This window comes from Dromaius novaehollandiae, chromosome 1 (genome assembly GCF_036370855.1).
Source record: "Dromaius novaehollandiae isolate bDroNov1 chromosome 1, bDroNov1.hap1, whole genome shotgun sequence".
Classification (NCBI taxonomy): domain Eukaryota; kingdom Metazoa; phylum Chordata; class Aves; order Casuariiformes; family Dromaiidae; genus Dromaius; species Dromaius novaehollandiae.
This window is the reverse complement of record NC_088098.1, coordinates 51968949-51987930: the sequence shown is the minus strand read 5'-3', so window position 1 is coordinate 51987930 and position 18982 is coordinate 51968949. Positions and strand designations below refer to the sequence as shown.

Genomic DNA, 18982 nt, shown 5'->3' with positions numbered 1-18982 from the left:
AGCTGGGTTAGCTCTGAGGACAGAGCCACTATGGCTTAGTTATTTAATACTTCACAGACACATTTAAAGCACCCTTGCATATCCCTTGATACATTCCCTTGATCGCTCCTTGGTTACACAGCAGCTGTTGTTGTGGATAAAAACTCTGTAACCAGCAGCAAGGGCAAATATTTTGTTCCAAGTTTAGAAAGTAAGTGTCTGAGTGCTGACTTCTGTCTAGGGCTGCTATTATGGTTGACATTTTCCTTTTGTACATGTTCCCAGATATTTTACATAGAGCTAATACTGGTACTCGATAGTAGATCAGCATCACGTCTAAATAGCACAATCCAAAATAACTGCAATCATGCATCTTTTGTTAGAAGCCCTCTTCTATTACAACACTGATACAGACCATTGCAGAAATGGGGAACTGTGTGGTTTATCATTTCGATGTACTCAGTAAATGTTCAAAAGGTTGAATCAAGCAAAAATAATTTTTTCGCCAGAGCCAGGCATTCTCCTTTCTTCAATATCCTACCACTAAAGGCATGATGGGAGGTGCTAAGTAATCCACACCAATATTGCCTCTGCAGCTACAGACAAACACCAAGCATGAAGGCTACTTAAAGCTTTTTAGTTTCATTTTTCCTTCCCTTAAAAGTAATAGCATTGAGACAAAAAGTTAGAGCCTTTTGTTGTGTTTAAACTTTGTTGGGCCTCTTCTTCAACAGCAGATATTAGATGTTTCATTAGATGAGCAAGGACTGTTCAAAACATTGGTCTTGATGACATACCTTGTTGTTCACAAAAATATAGTTTCCCCAAGCTTAAGTAGGAGTATCGACTTTGACCAGTTCTAGCAAAGGGCACTAACCAGTGCTACTTCCAATAGCAGTACATGGCACAACTTGCTAGAACAGCTGCAGTTTCCACCTGGGAACAGAGTGAAGCAGAAGGCCAGCTGCCTTTGCTGGGCAGCTGTGCAGACACACACATACAAACCGGAAAAACTGCTGTATTTCTGTTTATTGTAATAGAAAAAAAAAACAACAGAACCCCCCCCCCCCAAAACATCACTTTCTGCCTAAAGACATTATTAACATTTTTAAAATGGCATGGGGGAACCCCAACAACACAAGACAGAACGTAAGTTGGGGCAAGTGGATTCTGCTCTCTTTCAGGAGTTCAGCTTCCCTGCCCCTGTCAATCAGCTGGCTAAAGTTCTTCGCTTATATACACTTACATACATTTCTCATTCTATCTTATATTCCTATAAATAAGTATGGCTGGGTGGAATGTTGGGTGCACAGTTCTGCAATTTACACATAACCATCTTTGGAGAAAATGTGTTTTTAAAAAGCCTACACAGTATAGGGATCTCACTATTCAGTAAGTTCAAGCAAACAGGATTCCCTCCTAGAGGTCTTTTGCCACAGAACCTAGAGCAGGTCCAGAACCAAGGAGGCCCTTTGCGAGCTCCTTTCAGAGCTCCATTGCTATTGCAAACAGAATATGGCTGAGTGAAGTTTTACCTGGTGATATTCAAATAGCAGCATTATCTCTTCAAAGGGGCTACTTGGGAGGGGAAAAGGCAGACTGCAAAATGCATAGGGTGAACCTCTTCCTTTTCTTCCCTCCCTCCTGACAGGATGTAACAGGTCCTGAAGTAGGCAGCCAAGCAGAACCCAGGCTCAGGACCACTAAGTGGTGGACACACAGAATGCATCCACACCGTGCAATGGAGTGTGGGGCACAGACCATGGTGCCAGAGCTTCCCCTGAACGGGAAGCAGAGCAGCCATATCAGTGGAGTGCTGTGCCTGAAGTAAGTAGTTTGCTGAAAGACAAGCAACCACAGCTGTGCTGCTTTTGGGTGCTAGTTGGGCTGCACCCTGTCAAATTGGGTATACCTGTTTGGCTGGGGAAGCTCCAAGATCTCTAATGCTACTGCATTTTGTGGTGTAGTCACATCTGTCTTAAGATGAGAGACCACTTACTCTTTACACAATAGGTATGGGAAAAGACTGGTGAGGATATATAGAGAAGAGGAACATTAAGCTATGGGTTAGCAGAAAGCAAACACTTACTGATTCCTCCTCCAACAGCACCAAAAGGTGTTCACAAATGCTTTATTATAGAGGTGTTTTTTTTTTTTTTTTTTTTTTTTTTTGCAAACACTGACTTTTAGTAGGGAAAAAGGGAGAAAGATTGAGAGCTTTTGTATAAACCAGAACTAACTGTTAAAGTTGTTTCAGAGTCCAGTACATCAAATGAAACACTTAAGGAGAAGTTGATGGCACAAGCAGAGAATGACAGAAGGAGAAAGACATTCTGGGCTGCAAAGACCACTGCTGTGCACTGAGAGCAGGTACATACACAGCTGCAAAATGCACTGACAGTACCTTATTTTCACATATGTAATGATTGCACAAGGTGCAGGGCAAAAGAATATTTGATGCAGCCTCAATAAAATTTTATTTTCCTCTGTTCCACCCCCACAAAAATATGAACCGTTATAGTCCTCACTGAATAATAGCATGAGAAAGTTATTAACACATTATTTTGGGAGAAAGAGCCTGCAGAGAAAAGATATCTACTTTAGATATGCAGGAGGTTTCCAGTGCAGGAAGTTTTAAGATGCAGGACTGAACTTGCTGCAATTCTTTTCACAATAAAGCACTGGACAAAGGGCTATATACTTGCATAGATGCTTTATCAGCAGCATCCAGAATGTGCAATCCCCCTTTATGGAGAATCAGCAGCGCTTTTGGGTTTTGAGAATGTTACAGTTGTCTGATGACTCTTTCTTGTGTTCCTTCCTAAATATAATTGCTACAGAGTTGTCCAGGAAAGGTGAAAAGAAGTGAACGTGTCTATTCTTTCCTTTCCCTAATCTTTTCCCACTACAAATAATAGCAAAGCTGTAAGAAGCTTAAATCAGGAGATGCAGTATGGATGCAATCTAATGTCAATCTGAGGATAAAACTGCTTCTGTATATATCCTGATAAATGCAATTGTTCCATAGAAAAACTTAATTTTAGTCTTGCTCATTTTCTTTAAATTTGGGGAGACCTATTACCTATTTCTCTTGCACTTAATCAGAGTCCTATCTGTGACATACTTGACTGCTTTGGAAAGGACAGTGATATTTGAGAAAGTTGGAACTCCTACTGTGGCTGCAGCTGGATACTGAAGGCGGAATTGGCCTGTCTTGTACTATTATGTAGCTGCTGTGCTATTCCTGCTTTCCTGTATCGTAACTCTGGCATAGCGAGCAAAACCAGTTCTTGTGTGAAGGTAGGTAGTTAACAAGGTTCTGCACATTTGCTAGTAAGCTTGCTTGAGAGAAAAAGAAACATTTCACTTCATTTTGCTCTCACTTGAAATGTGTTTCCACCACTATTGCTCACAAGATTCTGTTCTTTCAGCTCGTTCTCTCTCATAATTCTTGGATCTAGCAGGAGGAGGCTCTTGGTAATTTTCAGCTGCAGCCTCCCTCCCCCCCACACTTAATCCCTTTGAAAGTTGCAATCTTGAAAGGGACACTTAGTTCAACTAGGCCACCTTTCCCACATGGCTGTGCCATTTCAAATATTCTAATCAGATGAGCTCACCTTTTCCCCTGAGCAAATAACACAACGTCAATGAAATAAACAGAAGGCTCACACTGGGAGACCTTCACTTTCTAGGCTACAAACACTTCCTTTGTCATTCTGCTACAGACATGAGCAAATGCCCCCATAATATAGGCAGTGACAAGAGAAAGAGATGTGAGCCTGGCAAGGGATGGCTAGAACATCCCCTTATTTACCCCAAGTTGTATAATGGGCCCTTGAATGATCATGGAATGAATCCACACTTTACTGGCATGGGAGTTATTTCAAAAGTGACAGCCTACTCAGGCAAGACAGCCTTTATAAGTTAGTATAATACTATTAGAAATTATGGCAATCTTTTTTGGTAGCATTGTCTTACATGCACCCCGATAAATCCTCTCCCTAGGAAATTTGAAAACTTGTCTTGTCATTTCCATAGAGTTAATTTTGATGGGAAATTATAAAATAGAAATCTGGTAATTCATGATTAAAAAGGAAGAGGCCTGGTGAGGCTGGGCACACCGGGTCACTCCTGTTAGCTCTGTCCATTATGTCTGCTGAAGGTATTTCCACCTGGTGGCTGGATCTGGATGGAGTCCAGGAGGGGCCTTAAAGCTTGTCCGAAAGGTCTGAGAAGGCAAAGAAATATAAACATCTCAAATAGTTCCCTGATGAACATTTTCCCCCATTTACTACTGAAATGCACTCCCTTCCTACAGCAGCATCAAACCAACTTTGTAGAGGCAAATTTGAAGAACAAAATTTCACTACAAATTAGAGCAAACTAATTTAACTTGTAAAAAAGAATTTACTGTTCGATAACTATAAGCTAGTTCAGAGCCCTGACATGTCTGCACTGCTAATGTGGTAATACCACGTCTGAAACCATCTTTTCGTAACTCATTCTACTGAAGTGTACGAACAAAATCCTGGTTATGCAACTGAAGTTCTTCATTAAGTACCACATCAGAATTAAAGACTCTGCTAGAAGAATGGCCTCTAGTCCCCTTACTGAACAGTGGTTCAGTACTTGCAGAATAATTTCTGCTGCAATCTGTGGCACATGGTTTATTTTTCAATATGACTCATTCAATTACAGATTTAATCTGACTTTGAGACATTTGAGGAGACAACAGTCCAGGGTAGAAAACGTGTCTCCCAAATAATGTCGTATACCATTGTTATGAGAAATAAGACCTAAATGATGGAGCTTAAATCATTGCACTGGGTTCCTCCCTCACTCAGAGTACACAAAGAAATGCTGAGCTGACTGACCAGGCAGCAAACAAACTTTTCATTTCCTGTCTTCTATACCCTCTTTGCCTACCCAGTCCTAGCTGAAAGAACTGCAGTGTCAACTTTAAAATTGCATCTTGCCTGTCTCTTCACGAGGGAAAGAAGAAAAAAAAAAAAAAGAAGACATCTCCACTGCAATTATGGTGCCTAGAGTAAGAGAAGTGACTCGAGAGATACCAGTTTCCTAAGACGGCAAATTTGCACCATTTTCTGAGATTTTCTATACTTTTCTGGTCATGTAAGAGAGATTATAACAAAATAATTAGTTTAAACTAATTCAAAAGACAGAAGAACAACCTTCTTCCATCTTCTGAGCAATTCCAGTGCCAGTTAGCATCTGTGGTACAGTGTTGTAAGTGTTAAAAGTAAAGCAAATGGCATCCTCTCCCTCATCTCATGAAACACAAGAGAGAACCAGCAGAAACTGGCACTATTGCATTGGTGAAATATTTAAGTGTTAGCATGAAGCAACATACTATAGAGAGAAGTGGAACTCATACTCACGTGGCAAGCACTTCAGCTGGAAGGTCAGTGATGTAGGAAGGGATCTTTCTTCCTGTCAGGAACTGTGCCACTTCATTACTGAAGGTGTTGCAGTTATGTTCAAAGAGGTTGTAAGACTCTCCTCTGTGCCACAGGAAAGGAATTGAAACACGAAAAGACAGATTCAGTGACAAATCTAACAAGCAGAGAAACTTAGACCACTAATGTGAAACATCACCTTACATTAGCACTTTTCATCCCAACGGTCTCTAAGGCAAATAGGCAAAATACAGAAGTCAGTTTCCCTTCAAATTCAACTGAATCAGGGTGGAAAATGACATCACCGCATCATTGACACCATACAATGTTTTTTTGGAGGATAAGTGAGGTCAGGTTTCTTCAATTAAAATCACAGAAGGAATAAGGAGAAATCACAGGAATTATTGACAGTGAAATTTAGCCAAAACACTAAATGCTACAGTTTCCTGTTCTTGCGAAAAACACACTAGACTCTTTGACAATAAAGACCTCGATTTTACTCATCTGAAAGTTGGCAGCTCTCCTACAACATTTTGCCTCTGACTCAGATAGTAAAACACTATTTACTGAAATATTTCATACACTGCATTCATTTTCCCTGGTGATCCTCTCAAAGAGATATCAGGCATTATCCCATTTTGCAAAAAGGCTGTGAAAGGCTTCCTGGCAGAACGCTTTCCCAGCATAGCTAAGGGCTAGCACATCAGAGGGTTGCCTCGCTGGTAGCTCATTGTGTACCAGCACATCAGTTCCAGCCTCAGATTTAGAGATTTAGAGAGTACCAAGTATTATATTAGGCAGCCCTGTGTGAATAGGGTTGGTCTCCAAACACTCCCCTCCCTTCTGCACCTCTGCCCCTAGACACTTGTCTTGGTACACAGATTTTACAATAAAAGCTGCTACTAACCGGAACATAGATTCTCCCAACGAGGAAAGATATTCCAGGAAAATCTCCTCTGTGACTTCAGTGTTCCCCAGGTCAACAACTGAGTCTGGGGGGCCAAGCAGTGTTCCCCCCTGCAAGAATTAACAGCCAGAAGAAAATGTTAAATGGACAGAATAAATTTTTTGAAGGACTCCATGGAACAGAGCTGTCATGGTTTGCCCATGGGCAAAAGGAGGAACTTCTGGTATGCTTGTCAAGCAAAGAGCCTTACTGGCCTCCCTCATTCTGCACTCCGAGAATGAGAGGTAACATGCAACTTACACTTCAGCTTGTACACTTGGTTCTTTAAGCTGAAAGCTCTAAGCTATGGCAAAACTTTGTTTTAGAAGAGCAGCCCATCAGTTTTGCCTCTCCAAGAACAGAAAGGTCTGTCGAAGCATTATGTTTTTTTTATTTTTAAAAGGATGCCTTGAGCTGCCAAGTTTGCAGGCAAAAACTGTCCATACCGAATTAGACAAGACGTCAATCAGGCAACGCAGCTGCTGACAGTGTCTCTCTACCCAGGATACCATCACTGAAGTAACCCCCAACCTCCATTTCGTTGGGCTTAAATCCATTGTTCATGTTCCCTTTTCCTCAGATGCCCAGTGCCACCATGGCAAGCAGCCTTAGCTGGCTGAATTCAGAAGTCTCTTCACTTGCTGCTTTTCTAAAGGACAGCAACAAAATTCTGATCAGTTAACCCTATCACAAAATTATTTTATCAGAAAAATAAGTATAACTTACAGGGGCACAGCTGGAGATTCCCTCACTGCCATAGAAGAACTCATCCTTATGGACTATAATGGAGGTGTGCCTGCCACAAAGGACAGAAAATAGGTGAAACAAAGGAAATATTTAATCTAACATATAAGTCACTGATAAATTCATATGCTCAAGGACATCTCGGAAGTAAGTAATTTTGAAAGAAAAGGTCAAGGTGTTTCTGTGACTAGGAACAGTATCTGCTGGGACACTAACAGAAATGGAAGCAATGACTATCAAGCCTCATGTAACACTGCAGACGGTTGAGAGAAAAGAGGCTTAGCTAGGTGCCCAAGCATGAAGGAATGTGGCAAGAAAAGGACTTCCACTCCTATGTGAGATCTCCAGTGGCCTCTTTCAGCTAAAGAGACAAGGATGTAGTCACAGAGATAGTGCCAGCCCTGTTACTATATTGACAGAGGGAGTATGTGTCTGACTGATTGTCCAACCTTTTCCCAGGTTGTGGCCATCAGTGGAGATGGATGAATATGGACAGAAGATGGATGGGAGATGGATGGACAATTTTTTTTTGTTTTGTTTGTTTTACTCCTGGATGCGAATTATAGCAAACTGGGGAATGTTTTGTAACTGAATTTAGTTGTAGCTCCTAAGTACCACATGGCCCGACTCTGTAATACCCTCCCCTCCCACCTCCTCTTGTATTGTCACGTTTAGTCATGCCTGCAATTAGAAGACAAAGTATTTGGGACAAGGACAGCATCCTACCCTTGAAAAAGGGTACAAGAGCAGTAAAACGCAATAGCCATTAGCAACACTGTTTTCATGGGGTCCACTGAGCTCTGATTCCAGAAGTTTAACAGGCACTTGACTGTACATCATCTTACTGTCAGTCTGGATTCAGGAACAGAAAATACCTTGGTCTATCTTCAGCACCAACTTTCTTAAGATCTGAAGCATATATAATATCATATTGAAAATAATTCCTACAAACACAGTGTCTAACATAAATTATGCAATTTAAATCTAGTCACTTACCAGATACCATCCAGCTGTTTCCCTGTAAGCAGAGAAAAGAAGAGTTATTAGCAATGTATTTTCCAGATTTCAGCCTACTTTCTGTCAATCACCAGGGAATCTTGCCCATTATTTCACCATGATCTTAACCTCAGAGATACAACTTTCATCCCAGAGTTGCTTCAAAAAAAGAAGCATGTCTTTCTTTCAAATAAACTACTTTGCCCACACTGGTGCCTTGCTTTTCTCCTCCTACATTCAGAGCTGGCAGTGCCATCCTATCCTGCCAATGTTCACCTTCCTTGGGCTTTTATCTACAGACCAAGATGTGGGGGGACATTTTCCTAAAATTAAGAGTAGTCAGTCAGGACCAAAAGAGTTGAGTTTCACACTCATTTCAGAATTGCAGGCAGTTGGACAGCCAGCACAGAGCACTCAGTTTTCCTTTTCAATAACTGATGAGAAATCAGACTTGAACCAAGGATCTGTGGGTGAAAGTCTCTATAATCCATGCCATGGCTTCCCCCCCCTCCCCCCCCCCAAAAAAAATTCACAGTTTAGGAGAGAAAACAAAATCAAATCGAATACAGAATTGAAATTTACACAAGCTATAAAATTAAATTAAGAGTTTTGTAGAACACACTCATCAGCAGCAAAGATTTGTTTCGGGCACTACTAAATTGATATCATTGTGTCTTAGATAAAAAGTCCCTTCTGAAATGTTTTTCCAGGCCCCTGGGTACATCTCTTTTGAGTGGAAAGCCTAAACCTCTCCTCCTTCGCGGTGAGATCTCAAGATCAAACCAGTCTTTAAAGGGTCACTAGCTGGTACTGCTCCAGGCTCGATTACTTTATCATAACCTAAGGATTTGGTCTCTGGAACAGCATCCCTTTTTAAACTTTTGGGCAAAGGCAGCATGCTAGGACACAGATGTGGTATAGTTCACCAAACAAGGGACACAACACTTGGAAAGTGGGTTTAGAACAAAATAACTGTGCATACCCATATTCGGCATTTCCCTGAACTCCTGGGTAGACTGAGTGCCCCTCTGCTCTAGCAGGCCCTTGATCTTTTCAGTCAGTCTTCATGTGTCAGCCCCCTCCCCCAGCAGACTACTTCCCACACCACTGTCTTTTACAACTGAGCAGCCCCTTTTCCTAGAAATTTCGTTGTTGTTGAACTTTTAGAATGCGATTTGAATCTGCTAAAGCCAACTGCAGGTTTCTTAGACCTAGGTCAAGAACACCATAGACAGATAATAAAAAACCAGCCCTGAAACTGAATACAAGATGCACTGTGCTAGCAAAAATTTGTTCTGAAAGTCCCGATCAGTTAACTTTGGGCTGAAAGGCTTTATTCTTGTTTGGACACCATCTGCTTGCATCAGATTAGTATAAGGCCTCCCAAAGCCAGCCACTGATCCTGTCAGTCAATTTTTGCTTCCTGAATTCTGTGCTATTATGTATTAGATATCATCCTCCTCTTTTAAATGCAGCCTGAGAGCTCTGAAGAGGCATTTTCTTTGAATGCTTGTGACATCAGGCTTTCCTTGGCCATCATAAGGGCCTCTGCCTTGCCTGTTCTCTCTCTCTTTGCCTAAACCTATATTTAAGACTGTGCGACAGCAAGTCAAGGATAGGCCTTAAGCTAGACCTGCTGCTAGCCACATGCACATTGCTTCCTTGCATCTCCCCTTGCTCGCCAGGTGTCAAACCAGCCACAGGCATCGGTGCTGGAGGTGACAGATCTGGACATAGACAGCTGCACAACAGTCTAACTGATCCCATCTACCATGTTACTGCTTGGCAGATACTTTACACTGTGCACCGCAGGGAACCAAAGCATTGCAGGGACAAGGCTCCGGAAAGGGTTCCTAACAGCCAGCGTGGTACAGTGAGGGTGGTGTGGTCACAGCACCCTGGGTGGGAACAGGCACGAAGCTGAGCGCAGCAGGGATTCAGCAGTAGAGCAGTTAGGCCTCTGCTGCATTTGAGGAGTTTGCTGCAGTTTCTCCATCAAGGAGGTGAAATGTAAGGTGTTTAGCCATACCATCACTGTAGAAGAGACTGTTAGGGTACAAGCAAGCAGAAACTCTTCAGCTCCTAGCTAAGTACCCCTGAACAAAGGACAGGCCAATCTTTGCTACACTGTAATACAGCAGGGCAAGGAATTCACCACACTCTCCCCCTCCTCCCCCATCTGGCTACAATGCTGTGAGGTTTGGGGGGGGGGGGGTGACCTAGAGGTGGTCTGTCATTACTAACTGTCCCATTTCTTCTCCCCACCTCAGGTTTGGCTGCATTCCCTCTCCACGCTGTCAGCCTTGCTTGTCCCTAGCAACTATACGACCAGCCGCTCCACTTATATTCCCACAGCTTATGATGCTGAAAGTGCATTGTAACTGCTTTTAAAAGGCCGAGAACTCATGCACAGAGTAACAATGAATTATTCTGCTCATAAAAAACGTTTGCTAAAATGAAGCTCCGGGCACTTCCTAAAACAGCTGGCTTCTCTGCTGAGATGTCATGGATCACTTTTCTCACATCAGTGTCCAACTTCCCCTAGGACATCTGGTGCTGTAGCAGTGAGGGGATGTATTATCCCAGTTCCCCTTGGCTTGTGGAAAGAGAGGTTCTGTTACTGTCCCTACTTAGATCAATGCCACCGCATCAATGGCCTACAAAGAGGCAGGGACATTGCCTCTGCTTTTTTACAAGCAGCGTGTCTTGGGATATTTATCCCCTCCTACTCCTCTGTCAGGATAACTTTGGTCTGGGTGTGCCAGGCAGCAGTATTTCTTCATGAGTCTGTTTTCATAGGTAATAAATAAAAAAACTTCCCATCATCATCAGAACTGGATAAAACAGGGAGCAAAACTGATAAGGATAATCCTTAAAGAGCTGTGAGAAAGGGATGCTTGTGTGTCCAAGCAAGGCATGAGCCTTGCAATGACTACAATGATTCTTTTTGCTTAAGACACAGAGATAGTTATCTGCTTCAGATAAGGGCAGTATAAGAGCACAGGCAGGGAAAAGGCTGTTGTGACAATAGAGACATCAATCAAAGTGAGCATGTGGAGTTTTGAAGTAGGTGGACTGATCTGTTACTACTGTGGATTGTAGCCAGTGCATTCACTGTCAACCCGTTGCAGAGATACGTACGCACGAAGTAGGATGAAGGCCAGAAGACAGTAGCAGTGATGAAAGAAGTGGAGCAGCGTGTTGCAACATCTCAGGAGCATTTGCTGCCTCTTTAAGGTGTCCCACCCTGTTGTGCTCCTAGACCCTTTGGCCCTTGTTCCACACCTTCCCCAAGAAAGCTTTCACCTTGTACTCTAAAGCTGCCAGAGACCAGCTCCTGAATGGGGTATGGCAGTTTGTAAGTGACACTATGGGCTCATCAGCAACAGTCTACATAGGGTACCATGCATTGCGCTAACTTTAGCAGCAAGCCTATGATATGCCCTACCACCTTGGCTCTGCATATCTGTGAATAAATTATTACATATTTGTTCACGATAAATTCCCGTTTTCCACTCGAACCTTGAACTTTGTCCTTCAGGGCACAAGTAGAATCATATCTGCACTTTTGCATGCTAAATGGAAAGAGAACATCTTAGTGTTTACTTTCACACACATGTGCATGCACATTTCCAGCAAAGAAGGACAAATAGCTTTCCATAAAGGTGCCAGTTTCTGCTTCTGAAACTGCAACACCTACTTGTTGCCTTTTGCTCTTACAAAGATCATTGCAGCAAAGAAGGCCACCAAATATTGGGCTGTTTTGGCAAGACTATAGCCAGCAAGTCAAGGGAGGTGATTCTTCCCCTCTATTGGCACTTGTGAGACCACATCTGGAGTGCTGTGTCCAGTTTTGGGTTCCCCCCTCCCCAGTGCAAGACAGACACTGACACACTAGGCTGGAGCATGTGACATATTGAGGAAAGGCTGAGAGAACTGGGTTTGTTCAGTCTTAAGAAGAGAAGGCCAAGAGATCTTCTTGCTGTCTACAACTACCTAACTGGTAATAGAGAAGAGGGAGCATCTTCCTGTTCAGAGGTGGAAGTGGAAGAGAAAGAGTGGAAGGCAACAGACAAGTTGAAACATGGAAAGTTCCCAACTCAGTAAAAGAAAACGTCTTTTCTTAAGAAAAAAGGTGGTCAAACCTTGGGACAGAAAGGATGTATGATTTCCATCCTTGGAGATATTCAGAACTCAACTGGATAAGGCCCTGAGGAACCTGCTCTAACTGGACCTGCATTGAGCAGGAGGTTGGACTACAGACCTCCACAGGTCCCCTCCCACTGATGCAAGTCTGGTTGTACGAAACAAAAAAACCAAACAGAATTCAGGAAAAGAACTTTGCATTAGGTGGTAGTCGGACCCTGGAGGGCTCCTCTCTGGCTGTTACACACCAAACCCCTACTCAGTATCAGGCAGCAGCTGCCAGGGCAATAGATCATTTTGTTCCAAGTACCGGTTTGGGGATATTAATGGAGCTGCTGACCGGCTATTTCTGCTTAGCTCCTGAACATCACCACCAAGCTGGCACCGTGGAAAACACATGCCAGATCAGCAGCACTGAAGACAGTAAGGCATCTGTGGTAGCTCTCCAGCCTGTTGCAGACAGAATAAAATCCTGTGGTGGACTGTGCTCAACCAGATGTGCCGCTCACAAATGCCATGCAAGCCCCCACAATGCTAACACCCTTGCGAAATCGCAAACCTAAGAAACCTGGCACTACTAGCCACACCAACCTCTTGAACACCATCATCTCCCTCCTGAAGTTTTGCCTTCACTGGTGAACCTCCCACATGACTCTGTTATTACCCTTCTCCCAAACTGAGACACTGCACAGAACAGGTGACAACTCATCTAGACAAAACCACTGCCACTGCTGAGCAGCTCAAGCAAAGCAATCAGGACAGCCTGCACCAATGTGTTATGTCTTACCTGCTGCTGCACATTGCCCATGATATAAAAAACACATTGCTCACAGCCTCTGAAGGCTCAGTATACATATGACACCAGCTTTAACAGATGACCAAGCAGAGGTCTGTGTTGCTCTGCTTCCGCAGCCAGAAGCAAGAGTACCACATTGCTGTAGCAGTGCTAAGACACAAGTTGTGTCCAGGCCCAGTAGTGACACTTTCTGATAAAGCTGCTTCTGGGGGCATTGCCCAACTTTGAAAGCAGAAGGTCAAGCCACAGATACTCCCTAAATAATCCTACAGTGCAATAGGGCTTACATCGTATGGTTGACTGACTGGTCTAGGAGAGGGATGGTGAATGCAATCTGGGATACTAGCAGACATCATCACGTTTCATGCTCTTCCACTCCTCACCACAACACTCCAAACTCCTGTGGCACGCTGCGCCGTGAACAGAGCTGCTGTAAGCTTGTACTGCCACCAAAACCAACACGTTTACCCATAGGCTGTCTGTAACTATAGGAAAGTCTGATTTCTCCAATAATTTCTGTTCAATCTGCAAAAGCTGATGATTGCAGGAGCTGCTGTGCACTCAGTACCTAAAGCAAAGTTAATCCAAATGATATGCATGCATATAATGTAGAACACAAATGTCCAGATGGGACGGTAGTCTTTTGGACACCTACCATTCAGTCAGGTCAAATAAGGAAAGAGCAAGCTGCCTAGAAAGTTTAAATATATCAAGGGATGGAGGGCTGTTGAGCAGGGAAGGGTATCACAAGTTTAGACTTAGACACTTTATCATATAAAAATTAATACATGTGGTCAAGCTACCAGGTGTCAACTATGCCACAGTAATTGTCTGTGTGTAAGCTCAGTCTGCAGTAAATGTGAAGTAGTTCAATTTAATTCGATCTGTTTTCATTACAAGCTAATGTAAGTTGAATTACCTTGCATTTGTCACAGTCTAAGAACATGGTCATGAAGTTACTGTGTTGTAGCTGTGAGTTCAGGGTAATAACTTGTCAAGGTTTGAAAGCTTGACCACATACCTGAAATTTACACCCCCCTCCCTTTTTCTTTCTTTTTTTTTTTAATTGCTCAAATGCTTGTATGGATCTTTTCTGAAGTTACTCAGTAGAACTCAGGAAGGGATGCCAATTCAGCAAAGAGGTGTGCTTAGAGGTCTCAGCGATTCCCACTGTTTGAATGACAGGATGCATCATCTGACCATTAAATGGGTTTTTCTGTTTGCTGCTATTATTTTTCTTTATAATATTGATAGCTCAAATAGGTTTCTTGCTGATGTAAACATTGTGGAAGTATGAGAAAAATATAACATGCAAATAGTAGAACAATTCCAGGACCCTCAGCTTAGACACAGGAATGTGAAGAATGAAGTAGTTATATTTGTTTGCTGTGCAACTGATTCAGGACACTATCGCTGTTAGAAGACAAGGTTATTTTGAAAGAAGAAAGCAGCCTGTACAATTTTAGAATACAATCAAACCAGATTACTTCCATGCTTGGATTTATCTGGAAGGCCAAACAGAAGGAAGATTAGATGCTTACCAATCTATTTTTCTGGCACAGTTAATTTATTAATCTTGAGGACTGTGCAATGCAGCATATTCCTGCACATTTTAAACACTGAATGAGAGTAGAGTTTGTATATTAAACCAAATTATCAGACTGAAGGACAGCAGAGTTCTGAGACAAAGAATTACATAACAAGAGGGCACTCAGTTTATCCCATTCAGAACTAATGTCATCCGTCCCTCAGTGCAAGAACACCACCTGTTCCTGAGCTCTAAAGTATGGAAATAATATGCATGGAAGCTTAGTATTTTTAATAGTGTGTCTATACTCTGCAATGGAGATGGTGTAGAAGACCCCAGATGAGTAGTGAAGGAGCCTCCTGTGGAGTTGGAAGTGATACAATTTTGCCAGCCAGCCTAGGTATTTCTACCAGTGCATTGCTTTGCATATTGCTGAGATTTCCCTAGGCCAAGCCATTAAAATGCCTGCCCTTTTGGGACAGAAAATTATACTAATTAGTCAAGCAATTTCTCCCATGTGCTACTCAAGGTGTTCAACTGAAACAAAAGATTAACCTGCTTTGGCTCCTTTCTCCCTGAGGTAGCTACAGAGATCAAGAAATAGGCTGAATTGGGGGAGGGTGATACACTTGATTTTCAAGAAATCACTAGAAATGCTCTGGAGCAAAGCTAATCTCATCTTGTGCTGGAGCTATTCAAAACTCTTCAGGAAGTGCAGAGGGAAGGTGGAGTAATATGCTGGGGTTGGAAGCAAGGAACAAAGCAGAAGGTATCTCCTCCTTTTAGTATTTGTCTTTTGCTCCGACTCCTATTGGGCTGTTTTTAGTCCTGCCAGTTGAAGGCATCATTTAAGAATACCACTTAAAATATACTCACACTGAAATGACTGTTAACTCATACTGCACTGAGCCAAAACCGCTGTGGTAGCACAAAGTCCTGCCCCTCCAGCAAATCATTGGCACAATAGCCTCAGTTACAGAAGAGGAGAATTTGGGAGGCTGCAGGACATTTCACTTTAAGCCCATGATATAATAATGGGATTTTAATCTTTGTTAACGACCTCTCTGCCTTTGGATATCTTATTTAAAAATCCCTATTGCAAGCTGAACTATTCTGTTCTCCTCTCTACCTTCCACAGAATCAGATGAGATGCCCTGAGAATAGAAATCTCATTGCTTTCCTGTTAACATTTATTATTTTATTAGATAGGTAATTGCATAGGCTAATTAGTTAACAATAAAATCTCACAGGCTGAGAATTGGGGGGGGGGGGAGGGAGAGAGAGGAGAGAGTACATGTAGAACGATAGCACAAAAAAATTAAACATGCCACAACTGATATTGCAGGTCAACTGAACTACAACATTCAGTCACATATACCTCAGTAATAGAAATATTCACAGAAAAATTACAGGAGGCTCACAGAAGAGTAACAAGAACAAAAGTAGTTTGGACACAAAAGAATAAACTTGCCAAGAAAAGCAAAAGTGTGCACAAAGGGCATGACTAAGTCACTCTAAAGCCTGCTATGAACAATGCTGTGTTGCACGATAACTTTCAGGTTCATCATTCAGCTGCAATCGTGACAACTGATACATAAAGTTAAGGTAATCTTTAGTGGGAAAGGCTGATCCTTGAACATTGTACTGACATAATACATAATACCTCTGGATCCTATTAGCATAACTGAAGACAGCATGTGGCGATACCCTCGCAGCGGTCAGCCCTGTAATGTGGAATTCATCCCCCTCTGACAGTGGGAACAGAGTTTGTTTCCTAATAGGCTAGGAATTGGTTTTAGCACAAACACTTATCAAATTTGTTTCTTATTTCCAAAACATCTGTATTTCAAGAAGGCAATATTAGAGAATCATCACTCAAAGCAAAAGCATTGTTTCAGTAAAACTTGTCATCTATGGAAAGAATAGTGTAAGTAGTCATCTTGCACTGCCCAGAGATGACAAATGTTTAGCACTAAATCATAGAGTAAGTCATTTCTCCTGCAATTTCTATGATTTTCCCTGATGATGTGCATTATACGCATACTACTAACAAAAACTGGAAAAATAGCTATCAATTGTCTGAAAGTTAACGGACAGAGAAGTATCAACGGTTTTTGTTGTCCTTTGATGGGAAAAAGAAGGTATGTTTAAGGGGCAAGAACTGTATTTTCTTCATCACTTTGCTCTTGTGGAGATTTCTAAAATAATGTGAAGGCGCGATAGAGCTAAGCAGAAATGCACAGAAGACATTTCAACTTGAAGGAAGAAAGGAACAAACAATCATTTGCTTTATGGATAATCCAGTTGCTGGATCTACATAATCCCAAATGTTCTGAAGTCTGCCTCGTCACTATGACCAAGCAGGCCTAGTTGGCCCTATTCCATAGACATGTCTGAACTCAGCTAGTTATTGGGCAGTGCTAGCAAGAAACACTTCCCACACTATTGTGAAATGTGTTCAGATTTTAAAGTTTTTATTACTCAGACTCCTAGAAATTTAGTGCCAAACTCTGCCTTGAGCACAAAGTTTTAAAGTCACTGTTTGGATAGCATAAGAGGCACCACAAATAAAAGTATGCACTGTGTGTTTGTATGCAGAAATTCAGAAAGGAATGAGATACCAAGACTTATTTCGTAGGTAATAAAAAAAAGCTAAAAAGTCTTGCCTTGATGCATGTGAAGAACTGCATGGAGACAAATACATTGACAACCTATTTCTGTACAAGTCTATGCTTAGACAAACTTTAAAATAAGACTAGTTAAAATCAGCTCAACTCAAACAGTTAAATCATGCACACACGTAATCTATATCTTATAGATATAACTCATATATATATATCTATATATATCTATATATAGATCTATAACTCTTTTCTCTATTTAGCACAAGACAAAGCATAGCCGTTAAAAACTAACAGGTAAAAGTTACCTCCTTGAGGGCTATGACAGAAGTGACTCTGACAACAGAAAAAAGTTTTGATGTTATCCAGTGTGGGAAACGCACACCTCACAAAGCTGTTGCTGCTGTCTGCCTAATGGAGTATATCACATGGGATCCCTATAAAGTTTTCTTCTCAACTTTGCACACCTATTGTTGACACATATGAAACTTCATGCTAAGAAGAATCTGGATTTTCTTTGTACGCTTGCAGGAAAGCACAGAATCTCCTTTCAGGAGAAATGAATGAGGCAAACACAACAAAATGTAAGACAAGATTATGCGGAGCCATCTGTTCAGAGAGTGAACCTGTTGAAAAGGCTCCTCTCACACAGACTGCTGGTCTGACGTGGGCCAGAGTTTGTAAGTGAAACGTATAAACCATTCCCTTCTTGCACCTCTATTTTACGCTTCCAAAACTTCGAGCAAAACCTAGCTTTCCTCAAAGTCACCAGTCCAAAGCTCAGCTGGAAACACACACGTTCTGGATCGTACGATGAACTTCTGCACACCAGCTGGAAGGGTAGGTGGTTAGTTGCGCATCGCGAACCATGCAACACACGGCTCAATCCTGTCCCACCACAACACAAAGCCGTTTGAACTCAATAACCTTGTAAAATCAGGAGAAGTCTTTCTTCCCACTGAGCCTTTCTCTCTCGGAGTATAATAGAAGTGCTGCCGCCAGGAACCGAGCTTTCCTTTGCTTTGGGGGTGAACTAATGCCTTCAGTTAGGCTTTTGGAAATAACATCGACCAAGTGATGAGGGGGAGGTGGGGGGAAGGAAGCTGACCTGACCCTGCTGCCAAAGCCCCCTGTCCCACTACGCTCCTGGTTAAGCCTAGCGCCCGGGCCACGGCTGCTGCCACCGAACCCTGGGCTGAACCCCGCTAGGCTCGAAGACGGGACAACGTTGAGCCTCGGACACCAACCGCCGCCGGGACCGTTGCCCCCGGCCGTTGCCGGCGCCCTGCCCCAGGGCCGCTGCCCGCCGGGGCGCCCCGAGAGGGGCCGGGGCACAACCCCCCCCCAGGGGGGCTCCGGGCGCCCTTACCCAGCATGAGGGGGCTGAGGCGCCGCGCCATGCCCTTGGACAGGTCGTACACGTAGAGCTTCACCGGGTGCAGCACCAGCGGCTCCTCCATGGGGGCCGCGCACGGCGGGACGCCCGCGGCCGGGCCCGCACCGGAAGGGGAAGGGGGAGAGGGAGGCGCGGCCACGGCCCCGCTCCCGGTCCGGTCCCAACCCCGCTGCGACACCAACTGTGAGGTGACAGACGGAACGGAAGGGGCGACGCTGCCTTTGCGCATGCGCGGCAACCACCGGCAGGCCGGGCTGCCCCGTCACTGCGCCGTTATGCAGCGCGGCCGTTCGGGCGAGGGGGCGGGGCGGGGCGGGGCTCCGCCGCGGGGGAGGAGCCAGCGGCCGGTGGGCGGGGACGAGGAAAGTCCTCCTGTCATTGGCTGACTCTCGGCGCCTCTTCCGGCTTGCGGG

General features: G+C 43.3%; 1 protein-coding gene across 1 annotated transcript; it reads right to left on the bottom strand.

Moving 5' to 3' along the window:
* Positions 1-990: 990 nt before the first annotated feature.
* DESI1 (desumoylating isopeptidase 1) lies at positions 991-18872 on the bottom strand. The gene is made up of 6 exons (XM_026101393.2): positions 18543-18872; positions 8083-8104; positions 7069-7138; positions 6304-6413; positions 5379-5501; positions 991-4207 (listed from the first exon to the last, which is right to left on the bottom strand). The coding sequence occupies exons 1-6, from the start codon at positions 18796-18798 to the stop codon at positions 4114-4116; spliced, it is 675 nt and encodes a 224-aa protein (XP_025957178.1). The 5' UTR covers positions 18799-18872; the 3' UTR covers positions 991-4113.
* Between the last annotated feature and the right edge of the window lie 110 nt (positions 18873-18982).